Source organism: Scyliorhinus canicula, chromosome 2, assembly GCF_902713615.1.
Source record: "Scyliorhinus canicula chromosome 2, sScyCan1.1, whole genome shotgun sequence".
NCBI lineage: Eukaryota > Metazoa > Chordata > Chondrichthyes > Carcharhiniformes > Scyliorhinidae > Scyliorhinus > Scyliorhinus canicula.
Genome location: NC_052147.1, coordinates 95,790,818 through 95,815,615, shown reverse-complemented (window position 1 = coordinate 95,815,615; position 24,798 = coordinate 95,790,818). Strand labels below are relative to the sequence as shown.

The 24,798-nt window shown below is 48.5% G+C and overlaps 1 protein-coding gene across 3 annotated transcripts in view; it reads left to right on the top strand.

Moving 5' to 3' along the window:
* The window catches only part of ccdc135 (coiled-coil domain containing 135), a 202,732-nt gene that overhangs the window by 118,837 nt on the left and 59,097 nt on the right, over positions 1-24,798 (top strand). For all 3 annotated transcript variants that reach the window (XM_038783594.1, XM_038783604.1, XM_038783613.1), the window contains 3 exons: positions 7,650-7,778; positions 16,715-16,843; positions 18,582-18,805. In XM_038783594.1, the coding sequence (XP_038639522.1) occupies positions 7,650-7,778; positions 16,715-16,843; positions 18,582-18,805 (482 nt within the window). The remainder of the gene's footprint in view (positions 1-7,649; positions 7,779-16,714; positions 16,844-18,581; positions 18,806-24,798) is intronic.

Below are 24,798 nucleotides of genomic sequence, written 5' to 3'. Positions count from 1 at the left end.
ACCAGCGGAGAGCTTTACCCCTGATTTCCATTTACTCCAGTTTAGCTAGGGCTCCTTGATGCCATACTTGATCAAATGCTGCCTTGATGTCAAGGGCAGTCACTCTCACCTCACCTCTGGCATTCAGCTCTTTTTGTCCATGTTTGAACCAAGGCTGTAATGAGGTCAGGAGCTTAGTGACCCTGGTGGAACCCATACTGAGTGTGAGCAGGTTATTGCTGAGTAAGTGCTGCTTGATAGCATGGTTGGTACTTCCTTCCATCACTTTGCTGATGATGGAGAGTAGACTGATTGGGTGGTAATTGGCTGGGTTGCATTTGTCCTGTTCCTTGCATACAGGACACATCTGGGCAACTTTCCACATTGCTGGGTAGATGCCAATGTTGTAGCTGTTCTGGAACCCTACAACATCTGGAGCACAGACTTCTGGAGCACAAGTCCTCAGTACTATTGCTCGGATATTGTCAGGGCCCATATCCTTTGCAGTATCCAGTGCATTCAGCCATTTCTTGATATCACGTACAGTGAATCGTATTGGCTGAATGCTGACATCTGTGATGCTGGTGACCTCCGGAGGAGATCGAGAGGGATCATCCGTTTGGCAGTTCTGGCTGAAGATTGTTGAGAATGCCTCAGTCTTGTCCTTTGAACATATTGATGTACCATCAATTGTACGCGAGGCGAGTGATTTACCAAAGTCTGGCTTTAATTGACTAGAACACAGCTCTGCGATCGTCTACAATGGAAAGGGACGATCGTCAGTCGTCTGACCATTTATACCTCGTTAATAGAGGCGTGGTTAACTCAGCCTCTCGGCCAATCGGTCGAGAGGCACATGACCGACCAGGGCCAATGGTAAGCCGATGTTCTGGCCCAATGGCAGACGAGTATGCAGATCATATCACCACACATACGTGCTGGACTCCTCCATCATTGAGGATGGGAATACTTGTGGAGCCTCCTCCTCCATTGAGTTGTTTAATTGTCCACCACCATTCACGACTGGAGGTGGGAGGACTACAGAGCTTAGATCTGATGTGTTCATTGTGGAATCGCTTAGCTCTGTCCATTCCTTGCTGCCTATGCAGTTTGGCACAAAAGTAGTCCTGTGTTGTAGCTTCCCCAGGTTGACATCTCATTCTTCGCTATGCCTGGTGTTGCTCCTGGCACACTCTCCTGCACTCTTCATTGAACCAGGATTGATCCCCTGGCTTGGTGGTAATGGTAGAGTAGGGGATATGCCAGCCCATGAGGTTGAAGATTGTGGTTGAATACAATTCTGCTGTTGCTGATAGCCCACAGTACCTCATGGATGCCCAGTCTTGAGTTGCGAGATCTGTTCAAAGTCTATCCAATTTAGCACAGTGGTAGTGCCACACAACACAATCCCGTTGTATCTACCGATGCTGTCATGGACAGATGCATTTGGAGCAGGCAGAGTGGCGAGGATGAGGTCAAGTATGTTGTTTCCTCTTGTTGGTTCCTTCATCACCTGCTACATCCAGTCTAATAGCTATGTCCTTTAGGACCAGTCGGTGATGCTACTACCGCATATTCTGTGCATCCTCCAACTGATCATCAACTGATGGTGGACGGTACGTGGTAATCAGCAGGAGGTTTCCTTGCCCTTGTTAACCAGCAGCAGCAGCACTCTCTTGCTGCTCACTCCTCTCTATTTATGCAGGGAGTCTGCTAATGATTCCCCCCTCCCCCCCCCCCGCCCCTCATTGGGGAAGCTCCTACTCCCTAAGTATTGTGGGATTGCCATTAGTCCCCAGCCAGTGGTAAGCAGGCAGGTTATAAGTCAGGCTGTGGCTTAACTGGTCTGTGAGACAGCTCTCCTAACTTTGGCACTAGCCCCCAGATGTTAGTACGGAGAATTTTGAGGGGTCGGCAGGGCTGGGTTTGTCGTTGGCGTTTCCGGTGCCTGGTTCTATGTGGGGCGGTCTGTCCGGTTTCACTCCTTTTTTGTGTTTTCGTAGCAGTTGAATACAACTGAGTGGCTTGCTTGGCTAATTCCGAGGGTATTTAAGAGTTAACCATATTGCTGTGGGTGTGGAGTCACAGAGCAGCACGGTAGCACAGTGGTTAGCACTGTTGCTTCACGCTCCAAGGCCCCAGGTTCGATTCCCGGCTTGGGTCGCTGTCTGTGTGGAGTCTGCATGTTCTCCCCATGTCTGTGTGGATTTCCTCCGGGTGATCCCATTTCCTCCCACAAATCCCGAAAAACTTGCGGTTAGGTAATTTGAACATTCTGAATTCTCCCTCTGTGTACGAGAACAGGCGCCGGAATGTGGCGAATAGGGCTTTTCCCAGTAACTTCATTTCAGTGTTATTGTAAGCCTGCTTGTGACAATAAAGATTATTATTGTGATAAATTATAAGTTGGCCAGACCAGGTAAAGATGGCAGATTTCCTTCCCCAAAGGGCATTAGTGAACCAGATGGGTTTTGTCAACAATCAACAATTTCACGGTCATCTTTTAATTCCAGATGTAAAATCCATCACCTGCCTTGGTGGATTCAAACTTTTATCATGGCCAATCCACCTAACCTGCACATCTTAGGACTGTGGGAGAAAACCGGAGCACCCGGAGGAAACCCATGCAGACACGGGAAGAACGTGCAAGCTCCGCACAGAGTGACCCAGCGGGGAATCGAACCTGAGACCCTGGCGCTGTGAAGCCACAGTGCTATCCACTTGTGTTACCGTGCGCCCATACTCCTCCCTCCTTTTCCTATCCTCATATGCCTTGAACGAGATAATCTCCCCTTGGACCACCGCCTTCAGTGCCTCCCAAAATGTGGCCGCCAATACCTCCCCATTTTGGTTCAACTCTACATAGTCTTTAATCACCGACCGCACCTTATTACAGAACCATCTATCTGCCAACAAACCTGAATCGAGCCTCCACCCTGACCTCTGCTCCTGTCCTGATCTAAGCCGAATCTTCAGCCAGTGGGGTGCATGCGCCTTACTATCTTACTATCTGCGCCTGTACTCTGCCCCATCCACCCCTACCAACACCTCCCGATTAACCACAAAAAAGTCGATTCTTGAATACACCTTGTAAACATATGAGAAAAGGAGTACTCCCTGACCCTTGGGTTCCTAAAGTACCACGGGTCCCCCATATCTATCTATCTTTTCCATAAACTCTCCCAATTCCTACCCATTGACTTGGGGCTCAACCTATCTATCCTCAGCTCTAGAACACAATTAAAATCTCCTTCCATGTTCAATTGCTACGTGGACACATCTAGGATCACTGCCAGCAGCCCCCTCATAAAACTTACATTGTCCCAATTTGGTGCATATACATTCACCAACACCACCGGTGTCCCCTCCAATACCCTGCTCACCATCACATATCTCCCCCTCAGTGTGGTGATATGCCTGTATACAATAAGTTTAGTTAGTTAGTTTTGCGACCTCCAACCAGCAGGTGGTGGTACAGATCCACCATGCGGTCTCGTGACAGTGGTCATGTGACAAGGCACTCAGATATAAGCCAGGGCAGATCCGGTGCCGAGGAAGGTTGGAAGACGTACATGAGTCGTGCATAGGGATAGTCCAGGGGTGTATAAAGAAATTCCATGATAACTTGTGTAGTGAATGCATTGCTGTAACAATTCACCATGTACTTATCTGTATTACGCTGTTGCCCATGTGGGTTCCACCTATGGACCATTGTATGGTATTACCTCTAATGTAACATGCTGGGGCCTGTGTGGGCTCTGCCCCTGGCTCCACCCCTTGAGGGGAGGTATAAAGAGCAGTTGCCCTGTAGGCGGCTCCCACTAACAGACCAGTCGCAGGCAGGCACGGTTCTAATTGATTAAAGCCACAGTTTACTTCTACTCTTGGTTTTGTGTGAATTGATGGTCGCATCAATTTAATCAACTACAACGCCACTATGGAATCTGCCCTCAAACCTGACCGACTGCACCTCGATCCGCAGGCCGCAGAGGTGAAAGAGATTTTTTCGCACTGGCTCCACTGTTTCAAGGCCTACCTCGCCGCCTCCTCCTTGCCTTCCACCTCCAATGAACAGAGCTGAGTCTCCTCCACCCATCGAATCTCTGTTCAACTCGAGGAAGCCTCCACCTACGCAGACGCCCTTGTGATGCTAGAGCACCTCTCCGTAAGACCTGTGAACGAGGTATACGCATGGCACCTCCTCACCACTCGCTGCCAGCATTCCTGGGAATCGCTGGAAGAATACCTATGCAACCTCAAAGTCCTTGCATGAAGCTGCAATTACCAGGCTGTTATGGCCACTCAACATATAGACTTCGCCGACCGGGACACCTACGTGGCTGGAGTCAGGTCCAACTATGTGAGACAATGCCTACTTGAAAAAGGTGCCCTAGACCTGGAAGAGATGGTAAAATTAGCCTCCTCTCTGGAAGTAGCGTTCCAAAGCCTTAACGCGTTCCCGTCCGATCACGTGACCCCCTCGTGGACCCCCGACCAAAGAGTACCTCAGGCCTGTGCCGCACGGCAGTCCGCCCACCATGGCGGGGGGTACCCTGTTATTTCTACGGCCAGCCTGAGCACCCCAGGCAACGCTGCACAGCCTGGAACGCGAACTGCAGTGACTGCGGGACAAAAGGACATTTTGCTAAACTTTGCCTGGCCAGGTCCAAAAGCTCTAAATCGCAGGCCTGACCCTCGGACTCACAGGCCGGCAGATCCCGCAGTGTGGCAGCGTGTCTGCCGGCTCCGCCCCCCTCCGGATGCGTCATCGGCCTCGTGTTGTCCATGGGGCAGCCATCTCCAAGCCCACACAACATGTGCGACTCACGGGGGCCGCTATCTTGGCCACCCTCGCCCACGCGGTCCACCACGTGCGATTCATGGGGGCCGCCACCTTAGCCGCCATCTGCATAGCCACACTTCTACTGATTGGATAAGGCCCACCTGGTAAAGGCATCCCGGCCCTTTGAGCGCCTCAGTATTGATTTCAAAGGGCCCCTCCCCTCCAACAACTGTAACACATATTTCCTCAACATCTTCGACGAGTTTTCCCACTTCCCCTTTGCAATCCCTTGCCCGGACATGACCGTGGCCACCGTCATTAAAGTCCCACATAGTGTCTTCACCCTGTTTGGTTTCCCCACATACATCCACCGTGACCGGGGCTCCTCGTTCATGAGCGACGAACTGCGTCAGTACCTGCTGAGCAAAGGCATCGCCTCGAGCAGGACTACCAGTTATAACCCCAGGGGAAATGACCAGGTGGAGAAGGAGAATGCGACGGTCTGGAAGACCGTCCTCCTGGCCCTATGGTCTAGGAATCTCCCCTTGAGGGGAGGTATAAAGAGCAGTCACCTGGTCGGCAGCTCCCACTAAAAGACCAGTCGCAGGCAGGCACTGTTCTAGTTGATTAAAGCCACAGTTTATTTCTACTCCTGGTTTCGTGTGAATTGATGGTTGTATCAACTTGCTAGGTATCTGATCGTTACCTTAACACATGTGCTTTGATAAAGATCCTGGTTTGGAGAAGTCATCAGCAGTTCTGTGGATTCCTTGCCAGACACCGAACATAACACCCAGATCCCTCACTTCCTTCGCACTGACTATTCGCAGGTTCTGCCTTCTCAACCTATTTTCTTGCTCCTCCACCTTTGCTCTCAGTATCTTGCAAAGGTCTCCTAAGAGCCCCACCTCTGCCTCAAATGCCACCACTCGATCACTGTGGTCCGACATCAACCTCTCCATCTCGCTTTTCAACCCTTTCCATATAGCCCTTCAGGGGTGCCACAGTCCCTTCGATGGCCTTCGACTTGTCCTCCTGCATCTCCTTCCTCTGCTGACGGAACGCTTCCCTGATAAAGGCCATCAATTGTTCCATCTGGGGACTTCCAACTTCCACTGATCCATCGCCTTCCGCCATCTTTCCAATAGCTGATGCGCCACAGGTCTCTTCTAACTCCTTGGCCAGGTCTTTCACCTTGTTCTGCCAGGTTTGGTAACCAGCAGACATGCCACACCCGGGGGTAGGGACACTTCTACAACCTTTAACTGCATTTTTCCGTCAAAGTTACTTCCGTTTTTGAGTAAAAAGAACTCTTTTCTATGTCTTCAAGCACTCACACCATGCCCGCCATCGGAAGTCCCGTTTTGTGACCACAATAAGGTCTTCACTATGTGGTAGCTTAAACAACTCCTTCATACTAAGAAGTGAGCAACTACCTAGTCCATTTCAGCCATCCTTGCAGATCTGGGGGTGACCCCTATGGGACAAAGATTACCCATAAGAATTTAGCTAATGATTCCCTTTTGGAACCCACGATCCAAGGTAGAGTGATTCTACAAAGCAGCCGTATCATCAGGAGCACCAAACGTCAGGCCATTGACATTTTAAAGTTGAGATTCAGATGCCTCGATGATTCAGGTGGGGCTCTCCAAAATGCCCCTGCAATGGTTTTAAGAATAGTTGTTGAGGGGCGACCAGAATAGCTGTAGAGGATCTCACCCAACATCTTTAATGATAGCTTCAAATATTTTCCCTTTGGCACATGTTGGGCAAACTGGCCTGCAGTTCCACACTTTCTGTCTCCATCCCTTTCTGAATAAAGGAATTACATTTGCTATTTTCTAATCTAATGGAACCTTCCCCGAATCTAGGGAATTTTTGAAAACTTAAACCAATGCATCAGCTATCTCCCTAACCACTTTCAAGACCTTAGGATGAAGTCCATCTGGACCTGTGCGTTTGTCAGCCCTTCGACTCAAATAATTTGATCAGTGCCATTTCCCTGTTGATTGTTAATTTTCTGAGTTCCTTCCTTTCATTTCCTGAATTACAGCGATTTCTTGGATATTACTTGTATCATCTATAGTGAAGACTGGTGCAAAATACCGGGTCGATTAATTTGCCATTTTTCTACTTTCCATTATTAATTCCCCAGATACACTTTCTAAAGCACCAAGACTCACTTTGTTATCTCTTCTCTTATTTAAATATCTATAGGAGCTCTTACTTTCTGCCTTTATATTTATTGATACATTTCTGTCGTATTCTAATTTTTCCCTCCTTATTAATCTTCTTATATTCTGTCCTATTTTCTGACCTGCCACACATCCTTCTCCAATTTTTGTCTTTAATTTTTTTTGTTAACCATGGATGATGGGTAGCACCCCTGCCTCTCAACCAAAAGCTCCAGGTTAGAGACCCAAACCAGGATTAATGGACAAGGAAGGTGCATCCATAATGTGGTCAAACAGGTTGAGTGTGTCAACCTGCAAATCCTTCTAACATGCCAATGGCTGGTGGTAAGAGCAGGAGAGACTCCTGGGTGAGCAATGCTTGATATGGAGTCAATACATGCCTTCAGCAGGAGGAACACCAACCAGAGGATACAGATTTAATATTATTGGTAAAAGAACCAGGGTGAGATGAAGATAATCTCTTCTATTCAGCAATTTGTCATGATCTGGAATGTACTTCTTGAAATGGTCGAAGTATATTCAATGATAAATTGGTTAAACGTTTGAAATTGAAAAATGTGCAGGGCTGTGGAATAGAAAAGGGAAATAAGACTGATTGAGTACCTATTTCAAAGAATCTGGGAGCACGGTCATATAAAATTGGCCTGGAAATAGAAACAATAACATTAAGATGATTTTCGTACTTCTTGCAGACATTGAAACACGCTGTCCAAAAGGTGAGAAAATAATTCAATATAAGAAGGCCAATCTAGAAAAGTATGCGCCATACTTGAACATTGATGGGATGGTGAAGCGACTGATTGAATATGAGGACATTGAATGTAAGTTTTAGTGGTTTTACATGTTTTCATTATTTTATTTCCCTCCTCTCTTGAATGTCTTGTGTCATGTCAGGGACGATTTAATGGATATTGGCAGACCAGTTCATAGGAACATAGGAATTAGGAGCAGAAGTAGGCAATTCAGCCCTTAGAGCCTGCTCTGCCATTCAATCAGATCATGGCTAATCTCTTCCTGGTCTCAAATCCACCTCCCCAACTGTTGCCCATATCCCTTTAACCCGATTTTTATCAAAAATATATCTATCTCTTTCTTGAAACCTTTTAATAATCCAGATTCCACCGCACTATGGAGCAGCGAGATCCACAAATTCACCACCCTCTGCGAGAAGTAGTTCTTCCTCATCCCAGTTTTAAACCTACACCTCTCAGGGTGGCAGTGTCAGGGTGCCTGGCTGGCAGTCCAGGGTTGGCATTACCAAGATGCTCAGGTGGCATCGGGAGTGCACAGAGCCCGACCACCTGGGAGCCTCCAATAGCCTGGGAGACCCCCTCCACCAAAGTGCTGTTACACCTGGTCCACGTTTATGGAAACCTGTGCTAAACGGTGCCACAGTAGGGCTTCCTAAGCGAGGTCGTTTGATCTAGGGCCTTTGATAACTCTGGCGGAGACATATTCAAGTAAGACTAACTACTCATTTGAATATTCAAATCTGGATCCCACACTCACGATGCGTTATGAGATCTTGTTAGATCTCGCAAGGTGTAATGAGCATCGTAAATGGTGCGAGAGGCCTTGCTGCATCACCGGGTTGAGCGTGACCAGGTTGATAAATCGCACCCTAAGTGTTTCCGCTGGGACTGAATAGTGTGTGACCCACATTCGGGGGCGCTATTCAGAAAGCATTCCAAGTGGTAAGGTCTCTGGTGAGGTCTCTGCCCTGAGAGGGGCAGTGAACCAGGGAGGACTCCAAAGAACAGGGTACAGGTGTCGTCTGGTTGGGGTGGGCTCCGCTGATCCCATGCTTCCTCTGCTATGAGGCAGCGCTTCTGAGGAGTGCCAGCACTTGGCAGAGCCATGATTGACCTTGGCCATAGCTATCCCCTTGATGAAACAGCTGGTGTATGAGGGTGTCCAGAGGGGCAGTCTGGGTCAGCTCCCAAATAACCAGAGGCTCCCTGAGCATTCACAGGACACAAGCAGCACTCAGCAGAGTGAACAGCCAGGGGCCTGTAACAAGCATCAAAAGGGTGTGTTTAAAACACAAACTGCAGCAATGGAGTTCTGAGTCAGGACACCCCGATCCTGAGGGGACACCCCAAGTCCACGGACTTGGCACCTAGTTGTTCCCTGTTACGCCCTCTGGCCCAGGCAGCCATCTGCCAGCAAGCCCGACAATTTTCTGAGGTTTTTCAGTGTTTTTTAGCCTCCTGCTCCCCCTTCGCAGCCAAGGTGCCCGGGCCCCACATGTCAATACTTGCATTAATTTGCGACCATGAGACTTCTGCCTAAGAGAGTGGAGCATGATGTGTCCAAGTCACTAATGATATTGAATTCCATGCAAATGTTGGTTTTGCATGGATCCGCTGACACGGGGTGCAAACATTGATACCACAACCAGCGAGAGACCAGAGCATGGCGGTGGAATTGGTACCGGATTACCCACAACTCTCAACTACCAAGTGTAATCCCAATATCTTGGTAATAATTAAATGGCTCTTGCATGTTCTATTTGAGGAACAAGACAAGCAGGCCAAGTAAAAATAAAAGCAACGGTGTGTTGCTTTGGATGCTTCATTGGTCTCCTCTGTAATGAATAGCAATTTCGATTATATGGCTCAATCATCCTTAAGATGAACATCTTCAAGACCTACTACATCAGATCAGGCTTTGATTGCTGGGTATACATTTGGAGGATTCTCCATTTGAATGACTTAAGTGCTGACGCTGGGACTGAATGGCGGGTGTTCCTCAGTCCCGATGGCGGCCCCGGTCCCAGAGCAATTCAGTACATGCTAATGGGCCAGCACTCGTGCAACGTGGAACTGGTGTAATTCTGACTCATGCCGGCATCGGTTTCACTGCAGCGGGATTGGCACTGGAGAGCCTGACAAGCTGAAACTGCACTCCACTCTCAACATACTCTCATTCCAGCCAAGAAGATGTCATCCCGGAAAGCAGCCCCGAGAATCGCAGCTGCAGAGCTGGAGATATTGCTAGATGCCGTGGAGGAGAGATGGGACATTCTGTTTTCTGGGCTGGGAAGATGGCTGCCACCCGCCAATGTCAACCGGGCTTGGATGCAGGTGGCAGAGGTCATGATCACCGTGGGTCCCACCGAAAGAACTGGGAAGCAGTGCCTGAAAAACCTGAATGACCTCCTCAGGACCAGAGTGAGGCACCAGCTCCATGCCCCTGGCACCACCCCCTACTCACATACCCCACACCTCCCATCCCCCTCAGAGGGCGACCGCACTCCACCCGCCAGTCGCCCCCTCGCACCCCATTCTGCACCACATGCCAACACCTCCCGCCATGGCTGGGTGTTCTGCACACAAAGGCTATCAGCTGTGGACCCCCTGCGTTGCCCCTGACCAAGTGTCTCTCACTATGCATTATCTGTCCCACCAGGAGAAGATGGCCAACAAGTGCAGGCGCAGGAGAGGACCGGAGGGGGCCCACCAGACATGCGGTCTCTTAGCGACACCGAGCAGAGGATGGTGAACCTGGTTGGTGGGGTGGCTGAGTGGGCAATCACAGAGGCGGAGGTTGGCATGAGACATCAAAGTGCCACCACCACCACCCCCAATCGCTATCTAACCATAGGTTTTGTCTTGTGTCTTGCTGGGTCACGACTAGAGTATGAGAAACTGCCTAACGTCCCCCACCCCCAGTCATAACCCAGCGAGCCGCCGGGTAACAGGGTGGGCGGCCCGGGGTCTCACGCCCCCGCCACAACCCGATGACACTCAAGAGCACATGTCTGGGGACGGCACCGACTTCACGTCACTGCTATCACCAACACCCTCCACCATCCCAGAGACACACCTCAGATGGGCATGTTAGTGAAGAGCCTACTGGGACACTCTTGGAGCTCACCACACACATGCAGTGATGCATTAGCTAGTGGCAGGAACACTTGAGGGCGCGGACAATCAGAGGGTGGCCTGACCCCAGTGACTAGCTTCTCGTGCAGATAGGTCTTGCGCTTCTGAAAAGAACGGTCCCATCGATGTTGGAGATGCAAGCACAGAGCCGGGTGTTACCTGAGGGGGTTTCAGCAATCAAGTACAATTAGAGGGATCCGACCGCCTGCACGCGCAGGAGGCAGTGACAACAATGAATGATACTCAGGCCAACACCGCATATCTGGTGTCCGTGGTGGAGGCCTTGGCTGCGAAGATTTCGGCATTGGGTCAGGATGTCCAAGGCCTCGGGCACACTGTGGGTGGTAGCTGAGACACAGAACAGGGCGGCCATGTTACAGGCAGCCATGTACCAGGACCACATGGACATTGCTGTGACACTCCAGAGTGTGACATAATTACAACAGGCCATGGCGGTAGGCATCAAGAGCGTTAGCCTGGCGCTGCCTGTCCTGAGTGACGTGGCCCAGGCCCAGAGGAACCCCCCCCCTCCCAACCAGTCCCTAGTGCACCAATGGGCAGTAGGCAGAGCAAGGTTGCACCACGCCACATGTGACAGCCGGAAGACTGCTGGGCCCAGTTGCTCCAGAAGATGGTCGCCAAAGGGGACCCAAGTCACAGGGCAGGATATGCAGCAGACCGCCTCCACTTCTGATGTACTGCCTGGGACCACCTAGAAGGAATGTCTGACCATGTACGGTTAGAAAATTAGACACCAATTAAGTTGGAATGGGTACAGCACAAAGGATAGCGTTAAGGACCAAGACACAGTTATTGTGCATAGCACTGTCACAAATAAGCACAAGTTCACCGGTGTTCTGACTTGCCTTGGCCCTCTGTGTGCAGGGTGTGAGGGATGAGCTGGGATGAGAGGGTATGCTGGTTAGGTGTTGGTATGGGGTGGAGGGAGGTTGTGTGTGAGGCCGGCGATGTGGGACTTAGGTGTTGGAGAACAACACAGGCCAATGTCCCAAGGGCAGTCTGGGCTATCCCCAGTAGCTGCCCTCAGTCCTTTAGCGGTGGCAGGGGCGTGTGCCAGAATGGCGAGGGGGTTACCATGTGGTAGGGGCAACTAGTGCATGACCAATCATTGCTCGCACCATGCCACCCCCAGACCCCAGCCCCAACCCGCCTCTCCAGAAGAAGGCCCATGTGATGGAATGGCTAGCACACACCAGGGATCATCCAGGCGGATAGTGGTATGTGATGCCGGAGTCAGACATTGTTAGACATTGCAGAGAAGCAGAGCTCATCGCGGATGGACCAGTTCCGCTGAAGTTGCTGACCCAGGGCCAAAACCCTGCAGTGCAGCTGGTGGGATGCTTGGAGGAGGATGGGATGATGGTGTGCAAGGAGGGGTGGTTCTGGCCCCCTAGTCGGCGAACCTGGAGACGATTAGATAGCGCTGGCAGATGTGTCATGCGGCCTCCTGTGCCTAGCTGAACCCCATGTCCTGCTCATCGGACGAGGCATGCCATTCCTCCACTTCCTCCAGCATGTCCCCCCTCTGCTGCGCGATGTTATGGAGGTCACCACAATGGAGATCCTTCCAGGGCTGTACTGGAGGGCCTCTTCAGAGTGGACCAGGCACCTGAACTGCACCTTCAGTACGCCAGTGCCACCGCTCGATGAAGTTCTGTTGCTGCATGGGTGCCCTTTTAGCGGTTCTCCGCGTTGGTCTGAGGTTCCCGGATAGGCATCAACAGCTACGGCCTCTGTCGCCCAGGAGCCAACCCCTCACTCAGGGTACAGAGTCGAAGGTGTTGGGCATTGTTGAGCGTTCCAGGACAAAGGCTAGCTGAATATCGGGTGCAGACTTGCACGATGTGCTGCTGGTGGTCATACACCAACTGCACATTGAAGGAGTAGAATCCCTTTCGATTTCTGAAGGGGACCCAATCACATGTCGGTGCGTGATATGCATCCTGTAGATCACCCCCTGGACCCGGGGCATTCTGCTCGGTCTACGCCGAAGATAATGTATTCTTCTGCCCGGGCATACAGGCCATCCATTACAGCATGGATGTACCTGTGCACGGAGGTCTGTGAGATCCCAGACAGGTCCCCACTCGGCGCCTTGGAGGACCCCATGGAAAAAGGTTCAGGGTGACTGTCACCGTGACGGCCACCAGGAGCGGGTGTCCACACCCATACTCCCGCGGTTCCAGGTGCTCGATGATATGGGACACGTGTCGCACAGATCCCCTGTTCAACCACAGTCGACAGCAGCAGACCTGGTCCGGCAGGTTCTCATACGGCAGGCGCTGCCGGTATACATGAGGCCTGATGCGACGCCTCCTTCCCACTTCCTCCTTGGCCTGCTGGTGGGCAGTTCTCCATCACCACCGGCTGGCTCCTGCTCCTCCAGGGCAGGCTCATGTTCTGGCGGGCCCTCCCTGAGCAGCGTCTGTTCATGCAGCCTCATTGCATCAGCCAGGGCTGTGGCAGCCTGACAGATGCCAACCACACCCAGCTGTATTGCGAAATCCATTTTCTGCAGGGGTAAAGGGATGACATGTTGGCATGGTGAGTACTCCCGTGTCCAATGAGGTCCAATGGGCTACATGGTGACCCTGGCCTGCACTGCAGACCCTGCACCCGCATGTCCTCCTACCGCATGTCCTCCTCCCCCTTTAAGATCCGAGCCCCGTGAGGAGTTTGCACATTCTCCCCGTGTCTGCATGGGTTTCACCCCCACAACCCAAAGATGTGCAAGATAGGTGGATTGGCCACACTAAATTGCCCCTTAATTGGAAAAAAATAATTGGGTACTCTAAATTTATAAAAAAAAAAAAAAGATCCGAGCCCCGGCCGTTCCCCTCGACACTCTTCCCTCCACATTGCGCTCCTGGCCCCACCGGTGCCTGTCACTAGCAGGCTTCCTGCCCGCCACACATCTCTGTCAGTGTTCCATACTGTGGCTCCATCCTGCTCCTTCCTGTGATACCCTCCTTGGTGCCACCAGGTTGAGGGGCAGCATATGTCACCTACCGACTCCATGCCTGATGGCATGCATTAGGACGGGGCCACGGTCGGAGCTGGGCAAGGGGAGTGGGCACCTGTTGGGACCGTAGATGTGGTGTGCTGTGGATCCTCTGTGTGACGCATGGGTTCTGCCTACCTGTCCGGAGGCAGCGTGGATTGGAGCAGGGACGCAGTGGGCAGGAGGGGATTGGTAACGGCCAATGTTCCCGGATGGACTGGCTGCTGGAGCCACTAGTGGAGAATCTGCCCTGGGGGTCAGTGTGCCAGGGAGGGTGGCAAGGGCCATGATGCCTGCATGCGCTGTTTGGGGTGCGCCCTCACCTGCCCCTGCAGTGGAGCAGTGCCTAGGATGGGCGTATTGAGGGGTGCCAGCACTTTGTGGGCCATTGGCTGCGCTGGGCCGTGCACACCTTGTTGGTGGATCGGCTGGGGTGTGGGGGTCCCTGCGGGGTGGCCTGGGGGCGCGGGATCACCCGTAGACATGTGGTGCTCTGCATATTTTTGGGACATGGTGGAGTGTGCAGTCAGTGGAGTGTGCAGCCTGAATTTAAATCACTACTTTTATTAGAAATCTCCCCCTAAACCAAAAAGGGTCAAAAAGATTTTCAAAATGGTGTACAAGGATTTTCCCTCCTTGATTCCTTTGCAGACTTAAGTAGGTGCTATTCAGGTCAAACTAATATTTCAAGTTATTCCCGGTATAACCTGTCTCTACAAAGAAGGTTTTATCTACTTACCACTCGGTAGCTTCGATCCTGGGTCCCGCCTTGCTGAGGTATAGTAAAGTTGACTTTGACAATTTTGCAATAACCACTATTTCAGGTTAACATAGAACATAGAACAGTACAGCACAGAACAGGCCCTTCAGCCCTCAATGTTGTGCCGAGCCATGATCACCCTACTCAAACCCACGTATCCACCCTATACCCGTAACCAACAACCCCCCCTAACCTTACTTTTATTAGGACACTACGGGCAATTTAGCATGGCCAATCCACCTAACCCGCACATCTTTGGACTTAGAATAAATTTTTAACTTACTTTATTTTACTTAAAAAGATAACATCACTGTCTTTACAAGAGGTATAAAAGATCTTGTTTCTGGATTTTCCGTTCCAGTTGTTTGGACTTTCATGGCCCCTTGACAATCTCTCTTATCTGTGGGTGTTCTCAGTAACTTTGATCCCCTGTTCGGCTCCTGCATTCAGTCATTCCCATCTACCGAAGCAGGTCTGAGAGCTGGAAGTGATGATGGCTGTTCGTGATTCAGGATATTTATTACCCTTCTCACAGCCGTTCTGGTTACATTTTATTATCTTCAAGTAATATCTTCTGCTTATTTATGCAATTTTGTCTGACCATTGTATTCATCTAGTTTCCATCATGTCGAACAAGAGGATGTTTCAATGAAAGCATTGGTAAAAAATTATGCTTGTCAAATCTCAGTGGAGTGATACATCCGTTTCTCGTCATGTTTAAATTGATTCCTGCTTGGTGTTAATTTATGCCTTAGTAGACTCAACCGTTATCTCCAGACTTCCACTTTTAACTGATGACATGAAGTTTCTATTATTCACAAATGCATATTATTTCACGTAATTCACTTAAGATTCTGGCAATACTAATCAATTGATTGCTAAACTAATTAACTTCTATAAAAGGGTGGAATACTGTTCCCTTTATGTAACTAAAAAACTTAATTTACTAGAATTTCTCTAACTTGATCAGATTACAGCATAAGATGTTTTAGAGCTGTTCTCTTAACACCTGTGTGATAAAGGCTGTCTGCATTTCAGACCCTCTTTTCTGAATGCTGTTCACCCTTTGTGGGATTTTTGCTTGTTTTTTCTCATATTCCTTTGGGTTTTATCAGACCTTCATGTTTCAAATGACATCTTTCCCATTTTACTTTACAAGCCAGGCGGCTGTCTTGCAGGCTGCAGCAATGTCGGCCTGTGCCCATACACCTAGGTCTCGGGGGTACACCCCAAACTCACTGCCCATTTCCAGGTCGCCCCCGCTGCTCACCCTGACCCAGGCAGTCCCTCCTCCAATCAGTGGCACAACTGCCAGTCCATGGTTGTGCCTTTGGAAACTTTTCTGACCTCCTCTCTCACCCTAAGCAGCTAAGTTGCCTGGTTCCCGTTTGTAAATACCAGAAGTGAACCCCTCCAGCATCACTTCTGCCTGGTGGAGGCAGAGCCTCACAGGAGACTAGAGACTAACGGGTTGGGCCCATTAATGATCTGCTAACAGCCGTTACTGTACAATTTGCATGCTGGGTGGCATGGAACGCATTCACACCGCTATTGAGGAGCCGGAGCATGGCATCCTGTCGGGCGCCTGGTGCCGACCTTGATTTTTGGTAATGTTCAATTCTCCGACCGATCGCGAGTCGTGATTCTGGCGTGACGGGACAGAGAATCCCGCCATTATCCCTTTTCTCCGGCCATCACACAATGAACCTATTGAACTGCAGGTGTCTGTGTAATATCTACTGAAAAATTTGATTTACACATGACTATAAGTTGGTTTGAAACACTTTGCTGTGAGAAGCTGGCTAATCAAGAATTAACAAAATCTCTCACTACAACAGCCTGATGAATTTCATAAGATTATTCCAGGTGAGAAAGGTTATTTGGCCCATCCTAGTTCTTCAACACAATGCACACCTCTAGTGAGTAAAAGAATGGCACTATATAAAGGAAATAGGTATAAAATGAAGACTGTATGATAGAGACCAGTGTCGCAAAGCTCTCAAATAGAAATAACCACATAATTAAGAATGAATAGTAAAGGATAAAGCAGAAGAAGAGATTCAAACCGTTTTTAAAAATCATCCACAGGTACTTCTTTTGTGAAGGTGACAGAGTGGTACTCAAACAGAAAGGACATGCTGGAGAAAATTGAACGTAACATGAGAACACGGACCATTACAGAGAACTTTAAAAATGGCCGGAGCATGGCTGTGAAAAGTAAGGGCAACTCTCAGTGAGAGTAAACATGACTGACAAGGGTGGGTTATCGAAAAGTTTAATTACAGTGAGACACACATAGTCGTCCTAGAGTCACCTGAATGATCAGAACAACTGAGATCTGCATGGGCTGTGTAATTAATCATGTGCTGGATATGTTCTTCACACTACCTGACATTGTTATGATCTCAAACTATTCCCCTCAGCTGATTCTGTTTACCTATCACCACCACCCAACACCAGCATTCTCACCACCAAAAGGAAACTCATGACCACCAGGAACAGAAGAGTCTTGAAGAGGTTTCCAAAATGTATTTTCAGTGTAAAGTAACTAGTTGTTGTGGCTGAAACGGAGGGAGGAAAGTGCTCAGATAGACCCTCTCCCTCCATTTAAGCAGCTTGTGTTTAGGATAGTGGAGAAAATCCCAGTCATGTAGCTAATAAGTTGACAGATCTGCCTCTCACGCTGATCCACTGAAGTGCTCAATACTTTAAAAATTGCTAAATGAGATGTGCACAAAGGGTTTGCACACTGCCTATTTCATTGTGGATAGCTGTGTTTGACTTCAACCCAGAATGATTGAATGAAAGTAGCAGCACTGATCATTGTGAAATGGGTTTGATGCTCTCACCCAGTCCTTACTAGATGTAGGTCCGCAGCACAAAACTATTGCTGGTTGGTAGTAAATCAGTAGTATGAGAATAGCTAGGGTGGGAAATTGAAGTATCCTACTGTTCTCACCTGCACTTTAGTGGACCAGAGAAGAGAGGGGTGTACTCTGTGTCTCACAGTATAATAACTAAGTTGAGGTTGCTTGATACCAACACTGGGTGCCTGAAATGCTAAAATATTCCATTTCCCAGCAATAATATCCCTTCCCAAAATGATGGGGAGGGGAAAAAGTAATTGGGAAAATTTGGCATTTGCTGCGAGCAAGTTGTGAGCTAAATATCACCGAAAATAAATCCCAGATGCTGCTTCTTTTCCTTCCTTTGCCCACAGTTTTTGTTATTGCGACTCATGTCATTGTCTCCTGCTTGCGTTTACAGGAATTTCCCTTCCTTTTTCCCATGTGCATGATTTTTGTACTGGTGTTGAAATAGTATTGGAAAACCTTAGTTGTCAACTCCTTGCAGTACAGTTCAATGAGCCCAAATCATCCTTTGGTTATTCAAGTGGTCAGTATTCAGTTGCGAAAATGGCAAGAAGCTATGCAACATTGAGGGAGAGAAGGCCCAACATAGGCATTTTCCAGCACATAGTTAAGATAGAGGTCAACAGTGCAGAGGTCAGGAGTAAGCACCCTTACTGCTGCCCTGCCTGGGACCAGCTAATTCCACACACAACAGGGAATTGAGTACCTTCCTCATTCACAATTATTATTCTTGCCTTATTGTATCAGGAACCAAGATGAGTGGCTGAAGCCAACCATTTTATTGGAATCAGCTCCTGATCCCTTTTCAGCTGCAAAAATATATGGGCAAGGGCCGAGGACAGGATCGAGTTTGGGCTGCAGTGCTTCCCATCACAGAATAATCTGTTATTACTCACTACCTAAGCAGACACATGGATTGTTGCAAACAAATTGTAGCCATCATGAGAGAAGGGAAGAAAACTGGCCTTAAAGCAACTCTGTACAATGGAGTTATTAAATGCGAACCACTTTGAGCTTTAACTGGACCAGTCCCATCTGTCTCGTTCATTGCACCGCCTCTCCCTGCTGTTTATATCTTGCAGAGCACATGTTTCGATCATCTGAACCAGAAACGGACAGAACATTGAAGTACAGCAGCCAGCTACGTGTGGATGGGCTAGTGAGTAGAGTGGAAACCCCTACAGAGCTGACAGAGAGATTCAAGGACAGGCCAGATTTCCTCATTTACAGACAAGCAATGTTTGCCAAACGAATGAGAAAAGTGAAGCTCCCAGGAACTTTTCAGTTAAACTATCGCAACATTATAGTAAGTAATTTGTTCCTTCCCCTACTTTCTCCTAATATGCACCTCCTGTGAAAACTATTACTTGCGGCAAGTCTTTGTCACTTCGCCAAGTGACAATGGCTCAAGGGTGAGCCTAAAATAGTGAATTATTCACGTTGGAGAGCCTCATGGGCTGATCCTGTTTTGAGAGCTAGTGTAAGGTCACTGGTGATCAAGGGCAAGAAGTAGCCCAGACACGCTGAAACCAATTGTACTGCTCATACCATCATCCTCAAAGATCCTAAGGTTTGTGGAGTCCCCTGCCACCATTTCAGCTTTTCAACACAAACCCAGGCAATGGATTTCTTCCTGATTGACTGGTGGAAGATTGGCAGAAATACCGTTTTTTTCCCTGAGCTTCAGTATAGTGCCTGTTGACAAAAAACACCCAAGGAAATTCTCAGTGCGAGAATCAAACCTGGTATCTTCCTGGTCAATATGACTCAGTGTCGCTTCACACAATGTTAGATAGGTTAGGTAGGGAATGTGCCACAGGAACCTCTCACTTCTTTACGATTATTCTGGTTATGTATATTTCCTTGCAAAATGCAGCTAAACTGCAGCTGTCATGAATGCTGCCAAGAACATGTGGCATGACAACACTGTCCAGCTTCACACTCATCAAGAGGCAGCCCATGATTCATTCACAGGAGGTTTTTTATCCATGATGCCCATTGCCTGAAAAGGTGTCTGAAGACAGAATTAAGTTGCTCCTGCATTGTACATTTGCAAACAGGTTTTGGTTAGAATTGTTCTCTTACCAAAGGGAGTGATTTCACTGCCGGAAACTGTAACATTCAGCTATCCAGCATTGCCAATAATCTTGGGCCAGCAGTTGCACAGCTGGATACAGGGAGCTTCTTTTCCTCGGCCTCAATAAAATGTCCAGCCTCAATCCCTTACTGCTGCATGCTGATACTTATTCTACAGTCGATCTTGAGGCTGGCCTCTTGATCTCGTGATGTTTGCCAAAAAGTTATTTTGTGATGATGTTGTAAAGTTCTCCCAATTAGTTGGCTTAGCTTTGGTGGAGATCCCCAGAAAAAGTAGAGAAATCTTTCTGAGAATTGTCCACTGACAATACCATTGGGCGAAGGTTGACTGATCAGTTCTGTTTAGAGATGCAAAGCAAAAACTTGTCACACACTGAGAAGGGACAACATCGGCAAGCATTTGTTTCTGAATAGGTGCTAATAACCAGGTGTAGGGCAGTTACGTCATCACTGGAAACTTGGGAAGGAGTCTAAAAGCAAGGGGGCCTGAGCAGAGCGGTTCTGAAACAGAGTGGCATCTGAACAGAGTGACTTATTTGGGAATTTGGAGATGGTGGGAATTTGGAGAAAAGGGGAAGGACCTATTATATAAATCAATATATATACATGACTGAGGAATATAAATAAGAGTTAGGTTACAGCTACAGGAGCTGACCTGCGAGGGAGTGGCAGGGATGAGCAGAGCACTTTCGACACAGTACGTTGTGAGTATGTTGTTTTCTCCATTTTAAAGCTACATTAAGGTAAGCAAAGAGTTCTAGTTTTTTTTTAACTTAAATACACTTCTACAGGGCGTAGATTTAAAGTAAGAGTCTTTTAAGTAAAGTTATGGCAGGGGAGTTTAGTTCTGTGTGTTGCACCACCTGCAGCAAATGGGATTTTGTAGGCGCTCCTTACAGTCTGGATGACCATGTGTGCGGGAAGTGCTACCAGTTTGATCAACTTGAGTTCCGGGTTTCAGAGCTGGAGCTTCGGTTGAAAAAATGAAAAATGAAAATCACTTATTGTCACGAGTAGGCTTCAATGAAGTTACTGTGAAAAGCCCCTAGTAGCCACATTCCGACGCCTGTCCGGGGAGGCTGGTACAGTTGGAGGCAATGAGCTCTGAGTTACGTGAACAGCACCTTTTTAGACATGGTCACCCTGCAGCTTAAAGAAGCGCAGTCAGAAAGTGAATGGGTGACCACCAATCAAAAGAAGGGGACAGGCCAGTAGCTAGAAAAGCCCCAGAGTGCATCTCACTCAAGAAGTGCTATTCTGTGTTGGAAAACGGTGGGAGTGACGGTTCCTCTGGGGAGCACGGCCAAAACTAAGTTCACAACACTGGGTGGTTCACCTGCACAAGGAGGGAGGATTAAGAGTTGAAGAGCAATAGTGGTAGACTCTAGTGAGGAGTGCAGACGAGTTTTTCTGTGGCCGCAGACGTGACTCCAGGATGGTGTGTTGCCTCAATGGTGCCAGAGTCAGGCATGTCACTGAATGACTGCAGGGCATTCTGAAGGGGGAGGGTGAACGGACAGAAGCCATGGTTCACATTGGTACCAGTGACATAGGTAGAAAGAGGGATGAGGTCCTGCAACAGGAATTTAGCAAGCTAGGTAGAAAATTGAAAAATAGGACCTCAAAGGTTGTAATCTCTCTGCATTGGGGGGGGGGGTTAAACTAATTCAGCAGGGGCATGGGAACCTGGATTGTAGTTTTGGGGTATGGGAGATTGAGAGGAGGGCAGCACGGTGGCCTAGTGGTTAGCACAACCGCCTCACGGCGCTGAGGTCCCAGGTTCGATCCCGGCTCTGGGTCACTGTCCGTGTGGAGTTTGCACATTCTCCCCGTGTCTGCGTGGGTTTCGCCCCCACAACCCAAAAATGTGCAGAGTAGGTTGATTGGCCACGCTAAATTGCCCCTTAATTGGAAAAAAAAAATTGGGTAATCTAAATTTTTTTTTTAAATGGGAGATTGAGAGTATAGAGGTCAGGAGCACAGATTTGACTTCGCAGGAGGGTGCCAGTGTTCAGGTAGGTGGTTTGAAGTGTGTCTACTTCAATGCCAGGAGTATACAAAATAAGGTAGGGGAACTGGCAGCATGGGTTGGTACCTGGGACTTCGATGTTGTGGCCATTTCAGAGACATGGATAGAGCAGGGACAGGAATGGTTGTTGCAGGTTCCGGGGTTTAGGTGTTTTAGTAAGCTCAGAGAAGGGGGCAAAAGAGGGGGAGGTGTGGCGCTGCTAGTCAAGGACAGTATTAAGGTGGCGGAAAGGATACTAGATGGGGACTCTTCTTCCGAGGTAGTATGGGCTGAGGTTAGAAACAGGAAAGGAGAGGTCACCCTGTTGGGAGTTTTCTGTAGGCCACCTAATAGTTCTAGGGATGTAGAGGAAAGGATGGCGAAGATGATTCTGGAAAAGAGCAAAAGTAACAAGGTAGTTGTTATGGGAGACTTTAACTTTCCAAATATTGACTGGAAAAGATATAGTTCGAGTACATTAGATGGGTCGTTCTTTGTACAATGTGTGCAGGAGGGTTTCCTGACACAATATGTTGACATGCCAACAAGAGGCGAGGCCACATTGGATTTGGTTTTGGGTAATGAACCAGGCCAGGTATTAGATCTGGAGGTAGGTGAGCACTTTGGAACCAGTGACCACAATTTGGTGACCTTGACGTTAGTGATGGAAAGGGATAAGTATACCCCGCAGGGCAAGAGTTATAGCTGGGGGAAGGGCAATTATGATGCCATTAGACATGACTTAGGATGTGTAGGTTGGAGAAGTAGGCTGCAAGGGTTGGGCACACTGGATATGTGGAGCTTGTCCAAGGAACAGCTATTGCATGTTCTTGATAAGTACGTACCAGTCAGGCAGGGAGGAAGGGGTCGAGCGAGGGAACCGTGGTTTACCAAAGAAGTGGAATCTCTTGTTAAGAGGAAGAAGGAGGCCTATGTGAAGATGAGGCGTGAAGTTTCAGTTGGGGCGCTTGATAGTTACAAGGAAGCGAGGAAGGATCTAAAGAGAGAGCTAAGACGAGCAAGGAGGGGACATGAGAAGTCTTTGGCAGGTAGGATCAAGGAAAACCCAAAAGCTTTCTATAGGTATGTCAGGAATAAAAGAATGATTAGGGTAAGAGTAGGGCCAGTCAAGGACAGTGGTGGGAAGTTGTGTGTGGAGGCTGAGGAGATAAGCGAGATACTAAATGAATACTTTTCGTCAGTATTCACTCAGGAAAAAGATAATGTTGTGGAGGAGAATGCTGAGACCCAGGCTATTAGAATAGATGGCATTGAGGTGCGTAGGGAAGAAGTGTTGGCAATTCTGGACAAGGTGAAAATAGATAAGTCCCCGGGGCCTGATGGGATTTATCCTAGGATTCTCTGGGAAGCCAGGGAAGAGATTGCTGGGCCTTTGGCTTTGATTTTTATGTCATCATTGGCTACAGGAATAGTGCCAGAGGACTGGAGGATAGCAAATGTGGTCCCTTTGTTCAAGAAGGGGAGTAGAGATAACCCCGGTAACTATAGGCCGGTGAGCCTCACGTCTGTTGTGGGTAAAGTCTTGGAGAGGATTATAAGAGATACGATTTATAATCAGCTAGATAGGAATAATATGATTAGGGATAGTCAGCATGGTTTTGTGAAGGGTAGGTCATGCCTCACAAACCTTATCGAGTTCTTTGAGAAGGTGACTGAACAGATAGATGAGGGTAGAGCAGTTGATGTGGTGTATATGGATTTCAGTAAAGCGTTTGATAAGGTTCCCCACGGTCGGCTATTGCAGAAAATACGGAGGCTGGGGATTGAGGGTGCTTTAGAGATGTGGATCAGAAATTGGCTAGTTGAAAGAAGACAGAGGGTGGTGGTTGATGGCAAATGTTCAGAATGGAGTTCAGTTACGAGTGGCGTACCACAAGGATCTGTTCTGGGGCCGTTGCTGTTTGTCATTTTTATAAATGACCTAGAGGAGGGCACAGAAGGTTGGGTGAGTAAATTTGCAGACGACACTAAAGTCGGTGGATTTGTAGACAGTGCGGAAGGATGTTGCAGGTTACAGAGGGACATAGATAAGCTGCAGAGCTGGGCTGAGAGGTGGCAAATGGAGTTTAATGTAGAGAAGTGTGAGGTGATTCACTTTGGAAAGAATAACAGGAATGCGGAATATTTGGCTAATGGTAAAATTCTTAGCAGTGTGGATGAGCAGAGGGATCTCGGTGTCCATGTACATAGATCCCTGAAAGTTGCCACCCAGGTTGATAGGGTTGTGAAGAAGGCCTATGGTGTGTGGGCCTTTATTGGTAGAGGGATTGAGTTCCGGAGCCATGAGGTCATGTTGCAGCTGTACAAAACTCTGGTACGGCCGCATTTGGAGTATTGCGTACAGTTCTGGTCGCCTCATTATAGGAAGGACGTGGAAGCTTTGGAACGGGTGCAGAGGAGATTTACCAGGATGTTGCCTGGTATGGAGGGAAAATCTTATGAGGAAAGGCTGATGGACTTGAGGTTGTTTTCGTTAGAGAGAAGAAGGTTAAGAGGTGACTTAATAGAGGCATACAAAATGATCAGAGGGTTAGATAGGGTGGACAGTGAGAGCCTTCTCCCGCGGATGGAGGTGGCTAGCACGAGGGGACATAGCCTTAAATTGAGGGGTAATAGATATAGGACAGACGTCAGAGGTAGGTTTTTTACGCAAAGAGTGGTGAGGCCGTGGAATGCCCTACCTGCAACAGTAGTGAACTCGCCAACATTGAGGGCATTTAAAAGTTTATTGGATAAGCATATGGATGATAATGGCTTAGTGTAGGTTAGATGGCCTTTAGTTTTTGACTTCCCATGTCGGTGCAACATCGTGGGCCGAAGGGCCTGTACTGCGCTGTATCGTTCTATGTTCCATGTTCTATTACTCCCGGCCGCGTAGCAGTCAGTATAGGAATAGGAAGACAGAGCAGATCAATGCACATGGCTGAAGAGATGGTGTAGGAGGGAGGGCTTTAGATTCCTGGATCATGGGTTCGTTTCTAAGTTCTACCCATATGGCCTCATTTGAGGAGCCTTCAGGTGTGACCTGTGCAAGTTGGACAGGTTGCACCCAAACCCGAATGGGACGAACATCCTTGTGAGGAGTTTTCTGGTGCGGTTGGGGAGGTGGGGTTTAAACTAATTTGGCTGGGGAATGGAATATGGAGTGGAGATAAAGTAGGGGTGATAGAATT